We start from the raw sequence: 17,998 nt of genomic DNA on the forward strand, positions 1-17,998 counted from the left end.
TATTCATTGCTTTTCATCATGTTTCCTGTCTCTGCAGGAAACTGTGCAGAGAAATGAAAAAGGAGAAGAGGAGACTTACGGCAGAAAGTGGCATTTCTCCAAGGTCCGATATTGACACCACGGTCCTGACACTCATTGACATAAGCCTCAATGGCCTCACAGAGGGCAGAATGAGCCCCGTCCAGCTCACACAAGTCAAACATACAGTCTCTGAAGAACCCCTGACACAGAAACACACACACACACAATAATGGTTATCTCAAATCTTGATGATTTGATGATTCACGTGTTTCAAATCAACCTACAAATAACCCCTTTGTCTTTGGGTTCTTACAGTTTGTTATATAAGCTGTTTCTGAAGCTACAACAAATGAAAAAGCTCATAATTGAAACGTCAGTCAAACATTTCCACACCTTGACAGTGTAAGCAGTGTTTCTAACAACTGAGGTATGATTGGTCTTGTCTAACTTACGTTGGGGTTGATTTTGGGGTGACAGACAGCAAAAGGACCATTGGGGTCCAGTATGATGCCACAGTAGGCAGGACCCTCATACAGATCCTCCTCTTCAGCTGTGCAGTCAGGAGTGGGATCAACAGTTGGTTTATCACATCTGAAAAATTATGAGAGATGGATGTCAATCCATGGGTTAGGGTGCATGGTGTGTGTGTGTGTGTGTGTGTGTGTTTGTATTTCTCTCTGTCTCACTCTGGGTCTGTGTTCCAGCTGTTTCCAAAGTCATTTGGACTGGTGACCAGTTCTCCAGTGGGAGTGCGGAAGTCGTCCTTTGAGTTTCCGTTGTAATCTGCACATAGTCCACACAGCTTGTCCTTGTAGCTAGAAACGCAGACAGATGCAGAATTACACAAAACAAATCAGAGGGTTATGTTACATCTGACTTTTGTAAAGCCAGAAAGAGTGAGACAGAATTAGGAAGAGAATTCCATTGTACTCACTCTGAGATGACTTTGATGTCCATGTAGTGATTTCCGTCATAGCGCACTGTTACTCCAAAGTCCATGGCCACTGTGTAGTGTTTCCCAGATTTGTACACACTCACACCATCCACAGGAGTCAGAGGAATATTCACATTGGTTCCATTCACCTGTGTGTATGCATCAGAGAATGGGAACTTAGAAAATACCATGTGTGGTACATGAGGAAAAATGTTAATTAGCCTCACTCCAGCTGCCTGTTCATTTAGCTGTTTTTCAGTTTCTCTTTCTCAACCTCATTCCCTTTTTACCATGTACTCTTTCTCTTTCCTACATACCTGAACGATTCCACCTTTCAGGATGGACACTTTCACTCCTTTGACGTGGACGTGCACAGCCTTCACATAGCTGATAGTGGGTTTGTTGTAACGGTTCTCGTTGTCTACGTACACGGCAAAGTAAGGTACATCGGTGCTGTTGCAGGGCTCTGACATCAGATAACTGCAGTTGCCCATGAAGTTATAGCGTCGCTTATCAAAGGTGGTGTAGTGAGGATCACCAGAGGCAATGCAGGTGGATGAGTCTGGCAACAAAATCAGGAAGAGAGGAAAGAATTGAATGTCTGAGAACAGAACTCCTTGTAGTTGATATTACATCATAATTTATCAACTGAAAGAAGCAAGTTTAACTTAAGCTCAACTTATTTTAGTTTGCTGGCTGAAGACTTAGGTATGAGCAAGACATCGTTTATATATCAGGTAGAACAAGGAATGTGAAACTGCTGTGTGAACCTTTTTCTGTTTTTGAACTGATGAGAAATGAATTGCTAACAGACAATAAAAAAATGATCGGTTACATGTTGACACTACCTTTTGGGTAACAGCCAGGTACTCCTCCAACATCACGACACTCCTCAGTGGCTGAGCAGGTGTTGTCCACACAATCAAGAGTGTAGTTCCCTTTACAGCGACAGAGCTTAGAACAGCCATCTCCAAAGATAATCTCTCCAGGCTGAAGAACAGAAGAATGAGAGTTTCCGGTTTCAAACAATAGACAGTGAAAATGACTGCACTCTGATCAAATATGGATCTAAGAGTGTTTTCTTTATCTGTGGGTCCCATAAACATAAGCCCTGTTCTTTCTTTACCCTCAAGAACTGAGTCCAGTGAAACAGATATTCTCAAACTCTGCTTTTCATTTACTTGAAATAGCGGTTCAAATGTTGGTAATATGATAATTTAGTTTGCAAGCCTTTACAGTAGCCCCTCTTTAGTGTATACCTCATAGTAGTTGTTTTCATCATCCAGACAACCACACTTTTCAATAGGAACACAACGTTTGCCACGGAACACATAACCCGGTTTGCAGAAGCAAGCGCTGATACAGGGCCCAGTGCAGTTGGTTGAGGGTTCCTGACAGCTGGGAACGCAAGCTGGTCCACACTCAATATACTCAGCATTAGGTGGACATTTGACTGTGAACAGAAAAGGGCAGCATAATTTTACACATAGTCGCCGCTTTCGCATAAGCACTTATTGTATCTTTCAGGAGATCACCAAAACTGTAATTATAACATACTTGGTGGTTTTGTTGTTGTTGGTTGAGGTGTTGATGGTCTAGGTGTTGTTGGTTTAGGTGTACTTGGTTGTGGAGTGGATGGGTGAGGTGTTGATGGTCCAGGTGTTGGTTTAGGTGTAGTTGGTTGTGGAGTGGATGGCTGAGGTGTTGATGGTCCAGCTGTTGTTGGTTTAGGTGTAGTTGGTTGTGGAGTGGATGGTTGAGGTGTTGATGGTCCAGATGTTGGTTTATGTGTAGTTGGTTGTGGAGTGGATGGCTGAGGTGTTGATGGTCCAGCTGTTGTTGGTTTAGGTGTAGTTGGTTGTGGAGTGGATGGCTGAGGTGTTGATGGTCCAGGTGTTGTTGGTATAGCTGTGGTTGGTTGTGGAGTGGATGGCTGAGGTGTTGATGGTCCAGCTGTTGTTGGTTTAGCTGTGGTTGGTTGTGGAGTGGATGGGCGAGGTGTTGATGGTTGTGGAGTGGATGGTTTTGGAGTTGTTGGTGTAATTGCTGAAACAGGTAACAGATACTGCAGTTGTAACAGAGCACTATTCAGATTGTGTCCATGTTATTCTGACATAATACATCATATTCTCATCATATTCATGGGTTTTCAAGATTTGAAATTCTTACCTTGACATTCTGTAATGCACAAACTGTCTATGGCAATATCAGTCTTGTCTGTTTCACCGAAGACTCCCACAATCACAAACTGAAGGATAGATGGTCATTAGTATTCTGGAGCATGCATCGTGATTAAAGATTTCAATGATTGACACTTTAAAAAGTGGTACAAAAATATTTCAGCTGCGTCCTTTAATATAGGTACAATCTAGCTCTGACATGAAAAACTACATGAAGTGCCACAAATACAGTGTCCGCATAAAGGACTCACCTGGATATTTGCTGTGCCGATGTAACTGACCTCTGCAGGTTTCCAGTCTTGCCCCTGGTTTCCTCTGACGGTGAATAGAGGGGCTCCCAGTGAATCAGCTAAAAGTATTGAATTCCACATCTTAATCAGTCTGGCGTACATTTGGATATCAGGAATGAGTCTGTTTTACATTTGTCTACAAGATTGAAGAATTATATGGATGTATTTGCACATTTGATATACCACATATATGCTACATATTATTTTAAGCATTAGCAATTGATTTGTATTGGAAAAGGGGTTAAACTTTGGTTGCACTCTAAAAAGGCAAAACCACCAAATTTTCAATGTTTGGTGTTGTCGACAACAATGTATTTTGCAATCCTGTGAACCCCCCCCCCCCCCGCCCCCCCCATTTTTTTTCCAATCCCGTGAACCGCAGCATTTCTGACTTCACGACACAATAGCCCTGAAATTTTTAGAAGAGTTTCATCTTCACTTGAAAAAAAAAGGATACAAAAAACCCCCATAGTGTAGCTTGAAACAACATGGCTTGACCCTTAAGCTCTTACCAGAAGTAGCAGCATAGACATTGATCTGCATGTCATTTGCCGTTCCATACAAGTAGTAGTGAAACTGCAGCTGGAGACACCCAGAGGCAGAGGCTGAAACTGAGGGACTCCACAGCTGAGCTGACTCTCCTGGGATTGCTTCGAAGGACTCCATCACCTGGTAGAATCCAACTGCAAAAAAACAGAAACATTCAGAATGATGGAAAAAAGGCAAATTGAGTAATATATATGGATAAAATACTGAAACGGAAAACAAAAGGCATGTGTATATATATATATATATATATATATATATATATATATATATATAAACAATTAAAGATAAATATCTACAAAGTGCCTTAGTGAGGAAATCTTCACAGATAATTCTGAGGGATTTGTGACATTCAAAGGACACTGCTCTGTATATTGTTGATATCAGAAAAAACTGATTACAATGAACTCATTGATCTATGTGTAGACATACAGTACATCACAGCATTATACATATATTACTGTAGTTCATGGTTTAATGCTCATATATATGTCCATATCATTGGATTTACAGCCTGGTTTGGAGAAATCATCATCTGGGCCTGTTCCAGGTGTGTCTGTTGGGCCATTCCAGAAAACCCAGCCAAAAAGCTCTGGAAGTGAGACTTCAGTTGTCCAGCCACAGAGATCATAACCAGTGTCAAAATCACAACCAAATAAGCATCCTGCGGTAAAACAGAAACAGACTCGTTTCAGACTCCTCAGAGTAGTCACACTAATGTCTGATGTTCTCTAACATTCATCCTACATTTCATGTCTTCTTCACTGAACAACTCAAATTCTGTTAGTTATACCAATGCAGAACACCATGTTCCCTAATAAGCTGTTTTTGTAGGAACATGTTTGTAAGTTGTCCTCTGTGCGTAATATACAATGCATACTGATAGCTTCACAATTATTATTGTGATGAAATACTACAAAATAAATAACTGTACTGAAGATGGTGAGGTGCTCTGATGCAGTAGATTTGTAGTAGGTTTGACTTGTTGGAAAGAGTTCTGCACATTCCCTTATGCTTTATGTTGGTATTGCTTGCAATGCATTGCTCTGTGCGTTTGTCTCAATGCTAAATGAACGGAAGTGAACTGAAGGGCACCTGGACAAGCTCCTTCACTGATGATAATGTTATCCAGGGCGGTGTCACATGATGGGCTTGAACCACGCTTTGCTTCAAACACAATCTGAGAAGGAGCAAATAGACAGTAAGGTACAAGCGTTGCCAAAACACGTGAGTTAAATAATTAAAGTTAGGGCAGACATCAGCTGTTTATGAATATCGGATGTATAAAATATCCAATGAATATTTCAGGCAGGTATGTAAATATGAATCAGGTTTTCAGTCACAGACTCATCATACATGTATCTGACCCCCAGCACGCATTATACAATATTTCAAAGACTCTGCGTAAGGTGAATGTCAAAACCAAAGTATGTTCTAAAGTATTTTTTTTCTTTAAAACATTAAAACACTCAAAACAGCATATAATGTGGCTTTTCCTTTCCTTCCAAAGAGTCTACAGGGTTTTTTTTTTTGCTTTTTTTTTTTTTAAAAACTCTTTTCTTTGACGTAGTCACGTTAATTATTTTACAGCAGCCTGTGAAAAAGATAAAACCCCAGATTGCAATGAGATTAGAAGCATAATAAATGTCCTTGTAGGTATGAACGCCAAGTTGTAAACATACGTTTGCAAAAATTCTTGCTTAGTTACTCACACATATACACACACACACTCACACACACACACACACACTCACAGACATGCACACACACCTCAATGGACTGTCCTTCCGGTTTGGGTACAGTAATGGAGGCTCCGAGCCAAGATGGACTCTGATACCCAGTCTTCTCCCACAGTTTCTCCTCTGTGCCAGATTGTTTGGCCCATACAGTCAGCGTGTTTGTGTAGTCACTACCATACATGTAGTAGTGGAACTGCACACATATTTCTGTCTGGCCTCTGCTGATGGCTGGACTGAGCAGTCGTGCTTTCTTCCCATTGTTTACATTGTCACATTCATGGTAAATGTAAAAACCGGCTGAGGATCAAAAATGCATCCAGTTAAAATGGGAAGAGGAGAGATTCAATTGAATATTAAGATATTTATTTCCTTAATTGTTATGAAAGAAAAGAAAAACACAAAACCTTGTGGAACTAATTTGAACACCACATCATTATATTACTAAACCATATTTAAAACTTCTAAATCCCTAGAATATTTTCCTGCTTACTGTTGTGTTTGCTGTGATTTTGAAAATCAACTGGCCTCACTGTTTCAGAAAACCCTTGCTTGCTAATTCTATTTTATTCTATTCTGTCCTATTCTATTCTATTGAGTAGTGACCATTAAATAAAAATTCAATGGTGTGTTTCATCAATCTACTCACTGCCATCAGGATAGTCTCCATCAGGGCCTGTGCCTGGTGTTGGCGTGGGCCCTTTGTGGCGTGTCCAGTCATTGTCATCTGCAGAGTCTTGTCGAAACTGACAGTACGGTTCATCGTTATTGTTAAAATCACAAGAGGTTATCACTGTGAGGGAGAGAAAACAGAAGGCGGTGGGGTGGTTTTATCTTTTTTTGTTCAGATTTATGATAGTTTTCGGGGTACCATAGTAGTCAACTAGGCCTTGACTTTCATACACACGGCACTGTTTCTCTTTTCATACTCCAAATCTCCAATAACAAACACTAACCACTGATCGGTGGAACTAGAACCAGTTCATTCACACTGTTCATGTCAGAAAGCAGTCGCGGGATCACGACATGTCTCATTTATGTTTTTTGTGTTGTTGCCAAGAAACTGACTCATTTTCCATAAACTGATTTATTTACCAGACGGCGGACTTTTATGAAGTTCCATGCCTCTGATGCTTTTACTGCGCAGTATTGACAGAAGTGCTGTGCGTTCTTTACAGGCATGTGCTTGTCATTAAATATCGGTATAATTGTAGCGGACTTGAATAAACAAAGTTATTTCAACTTCTGTGAGATTTTATTGCTTTCAAGGGCTCTGTCACTTCATTGCTGTTTTCACCTTTAGTTGATACTGGGTGGGTAAGCAATTGCACAATGATAAGCAGGTTACAAGGGTGGAAAAGAGGAAAGTTCATCTAATCCCAAGGACGTAACTGTCACCTTAGTTGGACAAGCGATGTCTGAGGTAGCTGGCAGTCTTAATTTTGATTGTTAAAATAATAGCTGGACAGATAAATGTATGAGCAAAACATTACCATATTTTATGTCTGTTTATTTTGTTTAAGATTTCACAGTAAAACTTACCTGTGTTTCTTTGCATCAAAACATATCTATAGAAAGACAAAAAAAAATGTTAAGAACAAAAGTCAAATTTTTGTGTGAGATATGCCATTATTCAGGGTATTATGGTCCCAGTGTGTTTGAGATGTGTCATTACTCAGTGTATTATGATTCTGACCTGCACTAAATTAACGCTGAATCCTATTACTGTCAGCTGACTGAACAAGCTGGATGTCTTTAAAGCATATAGTAAATGTTAATCGGTATATTTCGAGATGTTTGTCATGTTTAGTTTACCTATCACTTTTTGAATCCTGCGGCACATTCTCAGGTGTTTCGTGTAAGAACTCAAAAAAAAAAATGCCGCATAAAAAGTTTCAAATAACTATTCAAAACACCCCATGGAAAACATTGTCAAAGAAGCATGTTAGAAACTGTGGTCAGAGTTTTTCTTTGACAGGGTGAAGCTCCGTGTGACATCCATCTTATTTCATTCTGCCTATATTTTGCTTACCCATAATTCAACAACTTCAATGTATGTTACAAGAGAAACTAATATTAGGTCAGCTGTTACACTGACATTTTCTCTAATTTACATCAGCACACCTCATGTCATGCCACATCCATCCATGGTGCTTAGAAGAACTCACCAATTCAAAAAAAGAGATACCACAAAGAAAGTCTTGCTCTTTTATCTGAGGAGGTTTTTTTCAGTCAGTAAGTTAAGTTTGTGTTGCAAGGAATCTCAATTTATTTTCTTTATCTTCTGAACGTAATAACAACATATAAGAAAATCGGCCAATGTTCCTTGCAGGTTTTAAAAAGAGGGTGTGTTGAGGAAACACACTGCTTTACACACTGTGTTAGTCAGTGATCATTTAGTCAAGTGAAGATGCATCTTTTGTCTCAGAGACTCATTTTGCACTTAATTTTAAACAACATCTACCAAAATTTCTAAATGTATTCACTATAAAGCAGAAGACACAATTTGTTTCTCTCATGTAAATCAGGATTGTATTGTATTGTCATTCTCAGCAAAAGTGACCTTTAGCCCTAGGTATAATATATTTTACACTGCCTATGAGACACAGTGCATTATCTGGTCTTTAGCAACAGGTGTGTCATAAAAATGTTGTTTTAGCATGTCATGGTAATAGAGATATGTACATTTGTTGTACAAAATTTTGATTACTTTAACCTCAAATAACCTTTTCATAATAAAATAACAAAACAACCTGAATGAAACGTGAAATACAATAATAAAAAAATGTAAAAAGTAAGTTAACTTTTCTGCATGATTTGGCTGACATGTCTTAATGTATGAATTACAGATGTAATTATTTAAAATTTAAAAAATGTAATGCATCAGCATTTGCATTTTTTATATCCTATGAACTGCACGCTGACATCAAATAGAATTATACAAACAAGCCCTTAACACAGTACTCCATAGCTAACGACAAGCATCTCAGTATTCCCTTATCATCAATATTTCAATGTCTTATAAATGAAGGAAACAACCCATTATAATAGCATAAAACGTTTCAAAATATCTAAAAACCTCAGTGACTTAAGTATGAAATAAGAGAAAATGGCTGTTATTTTAAGTCACTGAATAATTAAATCATCTCACCTATTGCCTGCGTTGTCCTCTGTGAAACACACGTTTATCCAGGCAATAATTAATATTAGTTTTAGATGACGCATGTCTAAGTGATGCATTTAGTTGCACATAGACAGAGGCCAAAGGCACTGCAAGAATTTATAAAGCTGGACTCAGGAAGTTAAGGATGGAGGGAGGGAGGTAGGCAGGGAGGGGTCCAGAGGGCCTGTGCAGACGTTCCACCACTTTCTCTCAGATTACTATAGGTAGCTGATTGCAAAACCAATTGAGCAAATCAGTAACTACTTTTGATAACACTTGGGTGTGGTCCTTCTTTTCTCTTATAGTGATGTTTCTGCGTTGGAGGAGGGAGTGTCACAAATGACTGTAGAATTGCTTAACCTGTCCCTTATCCACACACACACAGACACACACACAGACACATGCAGGCACACACAGACACATACATACACACCCTGTTCCCTCACACTTCTTACACCACCATTTGGTGAGTTGACAAAGAGCAAAAACAAAAACACAAACACAAACAAATAGACAAAAATGTAATGATATTGATATAATCAGAGTAAACAATGAAAAATGTGCATTTAACATTTTTCTCTCAATCGTTTCAGGGCCATTTTACAAATACTTAAGTATATCACTTTCAAAGAAGTACATCAACAGGTACTGATATTTGACAAATGAAGTCGTGGTGTGTATGTTTATTTTTAGAGAGGCCTGAATTTGAACATAGTCCATTTGTTTCTATGGTTACAGTAATGAACATGTCTGCTAAATGAAAAAACACTCCACCTAAAGAAATACCAGAAAAAAAAAAATTAAACTTCCCAGTATCGTTCCTCACAACCAGTGAGTGTTGCAATGGTGACTCCAAAACTATGGGAATCACTGCTTTGACACTATGTTTCCACCTTGTCCTGCGATAACACACTTTTATAGACCCTATAAACATGGCGGAGCAAAGAGTTATGTGTGACCTGTCATGTGGTCCACCAATTTCAATTGTCTAACTGAATCTACTGTCTCTTGATCTCAGACTTACATATGACAGAATATAGGGTTTCTTGAGGTTAGTTCAGCCGGGATTTATTTGGTCAATACCTCAACAAAGCCTTAAACCTTGTTCAATTCTAAGTGTTTTGGCCTAATTCAGAAGTAGATGGCTTCATTAATTACAAGAAATTTATACTGGTTCAGATTCAGTTCTGGGCAATTAATGTATCAAGGGTTAAGATAAATGAACCTTTAGTCCAGAAAGCTTAATGGCTCTGGCAAACTCATAAACTCACCCTTCCGCAATAGGTCCTGCAAGGCTGAAGATGATTCATTCGTGTCATTGTAATGCCACAAAATGGTTCAGTTATTGTAGAAATGCAGTGAACATACTCTATAAGAAACAGTGGCAAACCGTATGTCAAACTCCTTGTTTATCTTTAGGTATACAGTCTTTATTATGTCAAAGTATAAAATATTCAGATACATAGCAGAGTGACACGTCTTGGCAATACAGGGGAATACAGTGCAAAAACAGCAGTTCATGTCTATTTTTTAGCTGGCTTTAGGCATGAGTTCAAAATTTCTAGTTACATTAAAGAGCAAAACTAGAGGGGAGACCTTTGAGAGAGGACTTAATAACCATAGAACTTTATACATTTTTACTTAATTAGTATCTTTGATTTTTTTTTCTCTGCTGTTTTTTTTGTTCTCTGCTGTTTCACAAAGACACTCCCACAGTAGACAGAATATTTGCTCCTGTATGTCAGTGACTCAGTAAAACATCTCAAGTTTCAACACATAGCATGTTCAGAAGTTTTGAAACTTGAATTCTACTTTCAACTCGTATTTTTCACTCCTTCATCCATTTGTGTGTGCTCTTGAACAATCATTTCAGTAAACCAAGCTTTGATATGAAAAATATTATGACTACAGGATGAAAAGTAGCAATGGTTCACCTTTAATAATTGATGTAGGTTTTCAGATAAGAGGGGGGGTTTTTTCAGATCCTGGGACACTGCACTGTGTTACGGCAGTGTGAGTCATGATGTGCTCTATGGCTGTTCCTGACAACGTGTTTTATCTGTATAATGGGAATCTCCTTTCTGAGCAGTTAATCTATAACAAGTGATTGGATGAAAAGATAGGAAGTGTTAGAGAGAGAGAGAGAGAGTGAGAGAGAGAGAGAGAGAGAGAGAGAGAGAGAGAGATTAGAAGCTTTGGAAATATAGCTGATTTCTGTTGAGGTCACTCAAGTTAATAAAGACCCCTTAAATTTATAAATGAACACTGTAAATTTCAGTTAATTTTTTTTGCTGGACAGCATTAGGCCCAATGGAATACAGTAATTACAACATTCTCCTCAGACAAAACAATTCTGTTCTACGGTTCTGCCTCTGACTATTTAGCATATGATATAAAACCTGTGCCTCCAATGTTGTCATTTATCTCTAAATTTATATTCTGTTCATATGAATCTGAATGAATCTGAATCATATGTACAATTTTAGCTTTCATTTCTTCACAGTCCACTGTCAGTTGTTAGGATGACATTTAGTTGTATAAATACACAATATGTCTAATGACAAAGCAAAACAGCTGCTACTTTTGTTATTACTGGTAACAAATTGCACAGAGGATACCGATTTTTTGCGCAAGAACATTGGGTGTGTTTCATCTCGTCACAGCTGCCTGATGTTATCATTGTAGCGTTAGAGGTTCTCGCTTGGAGTGGTATTGTGTCACCATTCTAGGGCCCCCTTTCAACATCTGAAACATATTTTAATATTTCTTAATATATTTTGTGACAGGGTTGGGCTGAAAGGTAGCGTGGCCGAGCGGTCTAAGGCGCTGGATTAAGGCTCCAGTCTCTTCGGGGGCGTGGGTTCGAATCCCACCGCTGCCAAATTGTTTGCCCTCCTCTTGCCTATCGTTTGAGGACAGTTCTCCCCGTAACATAGCGAACAGTGCTTGAATCTTGAATCTGTTCTGTCCAACACTGTTTTCAAAATGTATATTAATATGAGTACTGGAGCTATTGGGAGGTCCCTGTGGAGTTTCAGAAAGATGCTTAATCGTATTTACTCTAAAATGTCTTTAAAGTTTTCATAGAGAATTATAGTAGACTGAATATACAGTAGACTGTATATTTTCCAAATGCCATAATGGTGTCCGTTTTTCAAATAATTCATTTTCAAGTGCTGAGTTCTGCAGGATGTCCAAGAAAGGGTGGTGCAATTTACCTTACAAACTAAGTGGTCAGAGGGTAGACTTTGTAAGCGTCTAACTTGATAGTGTTTTAACATGCTTTGCAGCAGGTCTGAGGGATGGAAGTGACAAAAAATATTTGAAGAAAATGGAGCTGGTGAAAATAAATATGAATTAAGAATGGAGTCGCTCAGATTATCATTTGAAAATCTGATTTTTTTTGGTCATATATATCTTTATTGACTCCATTTTCATTCAACATGTATTTTCACCATCTTTCAATTTTTCTGAGTTGGCTACACCTCATAATTTTGCTGTATAATTGGCTTCAGATCAGAGAAGCGAGATAGAAGAAAAACTCTTCGATGATAGCACTCCCAGTTACTTCCAAGTTAAACTTCATAAAAGCTTCACATAAATTCACTGTCAACAAGGGTGGAACTTGAATCTATGAGTGCATGGCACATTGGCCAACTTGTTTGACTGGTAAAGTGTATCATCAGGTGTAATTCCCCATGGATACTGTTCATATTTTTGTTATGCCTTCAGCTGGCCAAGGGAATTTGCAATGCAACAACAGTCCAAAACTACAGTCTCCAATCTCCTCAGTGGGTGCATTATTCACAATATGTATAAATTCCTCTGGCGTTTCTGACTTAACATAATGCTTTTTAAAATAATGCTATAAGTTGACCTTGGTCATAATCAAATTCATTTGAATGAATTGGTCAGAAATGACTATATCCTAGGGACACACTGGTATCTACACCCTTGGTAATGACCAAGTCCAAGACGTGACCTTGTTTGAATGTAGGACTAGACACATGTTGTGTTTAGTCAAATGACTCTAGCAGCCTCATAAATTCCTTCACTTCAGCGTCATGAGGATGATCAATGTGTAGATTGAAAGAGAACATGGTTAAGAGAACTATGTAGGTGGGGCTGATAGCTTTTCCGAAAAATCTACAAGATACTCGGAACTATGCTTTGGAGATCTATAGATGACAACAAACTCTGAAGAAATATAATGAACTGGCACAAGGGCAGCATACTCAAAAGATAAAGATTCTCCCAAACAAGATGTTTTTGTAAACAAAATTGCTTTTATACATACGTGTTACTCCACGTCCCCTTTTATCCTGTTGTACAGTGTGGACAAAGGTATGCTTAGGTAGAGAGACTTCACTGAGAGTGCTTATGCTCCATGCAAATACAACCATATTTCAGGGATAAATATAAAATCAAGCTTATGCTCTTCAATTAGATCACTCATCTAGATCACAGATTCATTTTCTTAGAAAGAGAGCTGACATTTAATAAAACTTGTTTAAGTTGAGGGTTATATTCTCACTCACTCATTATCTAAGCCGCTTATCCTAATTAGGGTCATGGGGGGTGCTGGAGCCTATCCCAGCATTCATAGGGCGAAAGGTGGGGAAACACCCTGGACAGGTTGCCAGTTCATCGCAGGGCCAGGGGTTATATTGAAATGGTTGAATTTCTAACAGGTTAGTTCTCTTCATATCGCAACATTTTGGCTTGCTCGTGGGCAATCTATTGCCCATAACTTGTTACCAAAGACTAAGCAGGATATGTGTGATAAAAGCAAGTCTAAATACTGAACAGGAAACCAAAAGGAAACCTGTGTTGGCTGCTGGATGCTTGAGCTCATAGATTTTCACAGCCCCTTACAATATTAACTGTAATATTGAAAGATCATCTCTACTAGCACCAGGGCCTTTGCAACAATGTGTCCCAGTTCTTGATGAAGTCTACTCTAGGCTCTACAGTACCAGCCCAACACCTACACCTACACGTCAGGTGAGTGAATCTTTCCCATCTGTACGTATGTACTGGGAGAGGTTTAAAGATGACTGGCATTTTCCCAAGGCTGATTATAGTGCTGATTAAAACTTTAAAATTGTCCTGTAAAGTCTCTGACTCCCGATACCAAATTTAATTTGTTCCAGCAATCATGACAGCCATATAAGCTTCAGGACGCGCAGTAAGTAGGGCAGGCAAATATACAGTATGTTTATCTGGCTCGTCCTGCTGACAGCTATTCCACTGGAAATGCCTGATCAAATTTGTCAAAAAACAACCAGGACTTATATATTTGAGTCCTAAGACTAAGACTACAAACAGTCCAAAATGGTTGCCAATGTTACCCAAGCACCTCTGAAAACCAGGCATAGACCCTACAAGCGGTGTACCCATGGTTTCAAGTCTTCCCCTTCCCTGCTCCCCATGATATACATACAGAGGTGAGGAGAAATAAGCTTTAGATTGGTAGGACCAACTTTTATTTAAACATAGGCTTGGATTAGAGACTTTAGGTTACAGTGTTGTTGGAAGTTAATTTGTATATATGGGTACTGAATTCCACAAGAAAGGAAACAAAAAGTTTTGCGAAGTCGTAATATGAGAAACATTTCTCATAATTATGAGTAATTAAGCTGTAATAAGGAAACAGTTTTGAGAGGACAAAGTGTGCACAAATACGTCACGTGCGTTAGTCTCTCATCTACACGTTATGCCAAAGTTAAAGTCATATCTCTTTATTGTTATGTATACAAAGGACAACGAAATTCTCATTCACGTATTGACCACATCCTGATAACGAAACAACAAAAACTGACACTACAAAATGACACTGAAACCAGTAAAACAACATTTAAACTTAAAAAACAAAAATAGAAACCACAAAAAGCATAAGATAATGAATGGTGATGACCCAGTAAAAGCAGTAAATGGTGACGATACAATGACAATACAATAAGGAGTAGATGCAGCATTTATGTATACATGCAGTTAGTACAGACAAGATACATAAACGTTTGATTGTTTAGAAAGTAAGTGACAAGTGAAGAGATAAAGAGATGAGTTATTGTTACAGCTGATAAAGTTTGTAACAGTATCGTCGTATTAAACCGTGTATGAGTCCTTATTGAGAGGCCTAGTGGCCGGTGGATAAAAACTGTTTCTGAGTCTTGTAGCCTGAGTAATTATTGTTCCATCCCACAGGTGTCAGAATCCAGTCCTGGAAGGCCAAGCTTCAAGCTGCTGTTCTTGTCAACCACGTGCCACGTGGTCTCTGATAGGTTTAAGAGCTCACACACGCATTTTAGTGGTGAAAACAAAGAAGGTAGGTCCTTGACCCTCTAGGACTAGGTCCTGACACGCCCATTTTTTTTATACCATCTGCCAGAGTGGAGAACAGAGAAAAAAATGGTGTGGGCAGGGTGAATGGGATTCTTTGTGATGCAGACTGCAGAGAATGTTTGGCAAAAATGTCCTGCATTGTCTGGGGATGTGTGGCAGTGATCATCTTAACCAATGCCTATCACCATCTGGACACTTTGATATCCTGTCCTTCGCAGCTGCCATAAAAGAATATCATACAGCCTGTAAGGATGGCCTCCACAGTGCACCTGTAGTGTACCGGTAGTGTACCTGTAGAGGTTATTGAGCACCTTCTGCGATATACTTGCTTTTCTCAGCTGTCTGACTGAGAAAAGGCACTTTGGAGCCTTCTTGATTACAACTGAGATGTGCTGTGTCTACTTGAGGTCAACAGTGTTAGTGACTTCCTAAAATTTGAAGCTTCTGACTCTCTTCACAGCATTTTCTCCAATATAAATGGGCATATTATACGCCCCGTGTTGCCTGAAGTCAATGACCAGCTACTTAGTTTTAATAATGTTGCGGGAAAGGCTGTCCTGACAGCGCACTGTCGTGAGTCCGACCACCCCCCTGTAAGTCATCTCATCATTTTCAGTGATCAGGTCTACAATGGCAGGGTTCACAGCAAACTTTACGATGGAATTGGGGCTGTGTATTGCCATGTAGTCAAGGTGAAGAGGAAGTAGAGTATGGGGTGAAGCACACTGGCCTGTGAGGTGTTGAGAAGTGTTGAGAAGTGTTGCCGGTGTTGAGAATCGGTGCGGAAGAGGTGTTACCAGCAATCTGCACGTGCTGGACAGTTCGGACATAGCTCAAGTCACATAGTATGTCATAATAATGAGAAAGTATCTCATAATTATGAGATAGTAAGTGATAATTATGAGATACAAAGTCATAATTATGAGACAGGTTCTATGAGAAAGTAAGTCATAATTACGAGATAGTATGTCATAATTACAAGAAAGTAAGTGATAATTATGAGATACAAAGTCATAATTATGAGACAGGTTCTATGAGAAAGTAAATCATAATTATGATATACTAAGTCATAATTATGAGACAGGTTCTATGAGAAAGTAAGTCATAATTACGAGATAGTATGCCATAATTACGAGAAAGTAAGTGATAATTATGATATACAAAGTCATAATTATGAGACAGGTTCTATGAGAAAGTAAGTCATAATTATGATATACTAAGTCATAATTATGAGACAGGTTCTAAGAGAAAGTAAATCATAATTATGAGACAGGTTCTATGAGAAAGTAAGTCATAATTGTAATATATTAAGTCATAATGATGAGATACAAAGTCACAATTACGAGACAGGTTCTATGAGAAAGTAAGTCATGATTGTAATATATTAAGTCATAATGATGAGATACAAAGTCATAATTATGAGACAGGTTCTATGAGAAAGTAAGTCATAAGTATTATATACTAAGTCATAATTATGGGATAGTAAGTCATTATGACATACTGTGTGAATTGATTTTTTTTTTAAATGCGGGCAAGATATTAAAGTAATTTACCGTTTGATTAAAAATGATCTTCTTAAAAACGTACTAAGCACAGGGAGTTTACTAACAGGTCTACAATTAGAACCAGTAAAACCTGCTTTTCCATCTTTGGGTAAGGGTATGATTTTAGACTCTTTCCATAGCTCTGGACAGGTCCCACTAAGAAGTCATCTATTAAATATATGACATACTGGTTTGGACAGTTGTCTAGCTGTAATTTAAAAAAAAATTCCATCCAGGTTATCTATACCAGGAGATGTGTCATCTGAAAGAGAGAGCAACATTTCTTCAACTGAGTCTTGATTAATGTTATCAAATGCAAAACAATATGTTTTATTCCTTGTAATGTTGTGAACAATGCTGCATGTTAGATTGTCATCACCTAGTTGCATGTGAGATCTTAAACTGTCTACTTTATTGATAAAGAAGTGTTAAAGTAATTAGCTATGTCATTTGGCCTGTTGATGAACTGACCAGCACATTCTTTACTGTCATTTACAGTGCCTCAAATTTTTGTTTAAAATGTACTTTCTTTTTGATGTACTTTAACTTAGTAACCCTATTTCTCAGCTTACAATAAAAACTTCTATTTAAAAAGCACCCTGATTTATGAACAGCAACCTTGGCTTTGTCCCTTATAAGCATGAGCGATCTTAACTCATCATCAATGCATGGTGCACTACTGCCCCTTACAGGCCTTTTCCTAGGTGGAGCATGCTCATCCACCAAACTCACTAATTTGTCCATGAAAATCTTCAAAGCAATGTTTACATCATTTTCCTGACAAACATCAGACCACTGTAAATCACTGACACCGTTAACAAATGAATCAGCATTAAATCTTTTATGTGACCTACGGTAAACAATCCTAACTCCAGACTTGGGCATTTTCGTCTTTCTTGTTAAAGCAATCAGATTATTGTCACTGCATCCCACTGCAACTAATACTGCTTGTGAACACAGCTCTTGTATGTTAGTGAAAATATGATCAATACAGGTTGAATTATTAACACCACCAGTGGTTGTACAAATTCTTGTAGGTTGTGTCACAACCTGGGTAAGATTACAAGCATCTGCCATAGAAATCAGCTTCTTACGTAAAGGACAATCAATATTCAAGTCGCCAAGAAGGAAGATGAATAAATTCAGCATAATTATAGAGCTGACCATCTTGGTTAAATAACTGACTTAGCAATATAATATTATCATTAAACCACTGTTGAAAGAAAATCGATTTATTGT

At 38.3% G+C, this 17,998-nt stretch overlaps 1 protein-coding gene and 1 non-coding gene across 2 annotated transcripts in view; one reads left to right on the forward strand and one right to left on the reverse strand.

Annotated features, from left to right (window-relative positions):
* zanl (zonadhesin, like) overlaps positions 1–8,932 on the reverse strand; it is a 38,169-nt gene extending 29,237 nt beyond the window's left edge. The window contains 16 exon segments of the mRNA XM_030779208.1: positions 80–221; positions 474–612; positions 708–836; positions 956–1,104; positions 1,273–1,517; positions 1,804–1,945; positions 2,215–2,408; positions 2,513–3,203; positions 3,387–3,484; positions 3,938–4,108; positions 4,483–4,635; positions 5,067–5,151; positions 5,742–6,007; positions 6,357–6,500; positions 7,250–7,275; positions 8,859–8,932. Of these exon segments, the coding sequence (XP_030635068.1) occupies positions 80–221; positions 474–612; positions 708–836; positions 956–1,104; positions 1,273–1,517; positions 1,804–1,945; positions 2,215–2,408; positions 2,513–3,203; positions 3,387–3,484; positions 3,938–4,108; positions 4,483–4,635; positions 5,067–5,151; positions 5,742–6,007; positions 6,357–6,500; positions 7,250–7,275; positions 8,859–8,932 (2,848 nt within the window).
* A 2,737-nt stretch (positions 8,933–11,669) lies between these two features.
* On the forward strand, positions 11,670–11,751 carry trnal-aag (transfer RNA leucine (anticodon AAG)). Its single transcript has one exon. It is a non-coding gene; the product is annotated as a tRNA-Leu (tRNA).
* Positions 11,752–17,998: the final 6,247 nt, after the last annotated feature.

This window comes from Chanos chanos, chromosome 7 (assembly GCF_902362185.1).
Source record: "Chanos chanos chromosome 7, fChaCha1.1, whole genome shotgun sequence".
Lineage (NCBI taxonomy): Eukaryota > Metazoa > Chordata > Actinopteri > Gonorynchiformes > Chanidae > Chanos > Chanos chanos.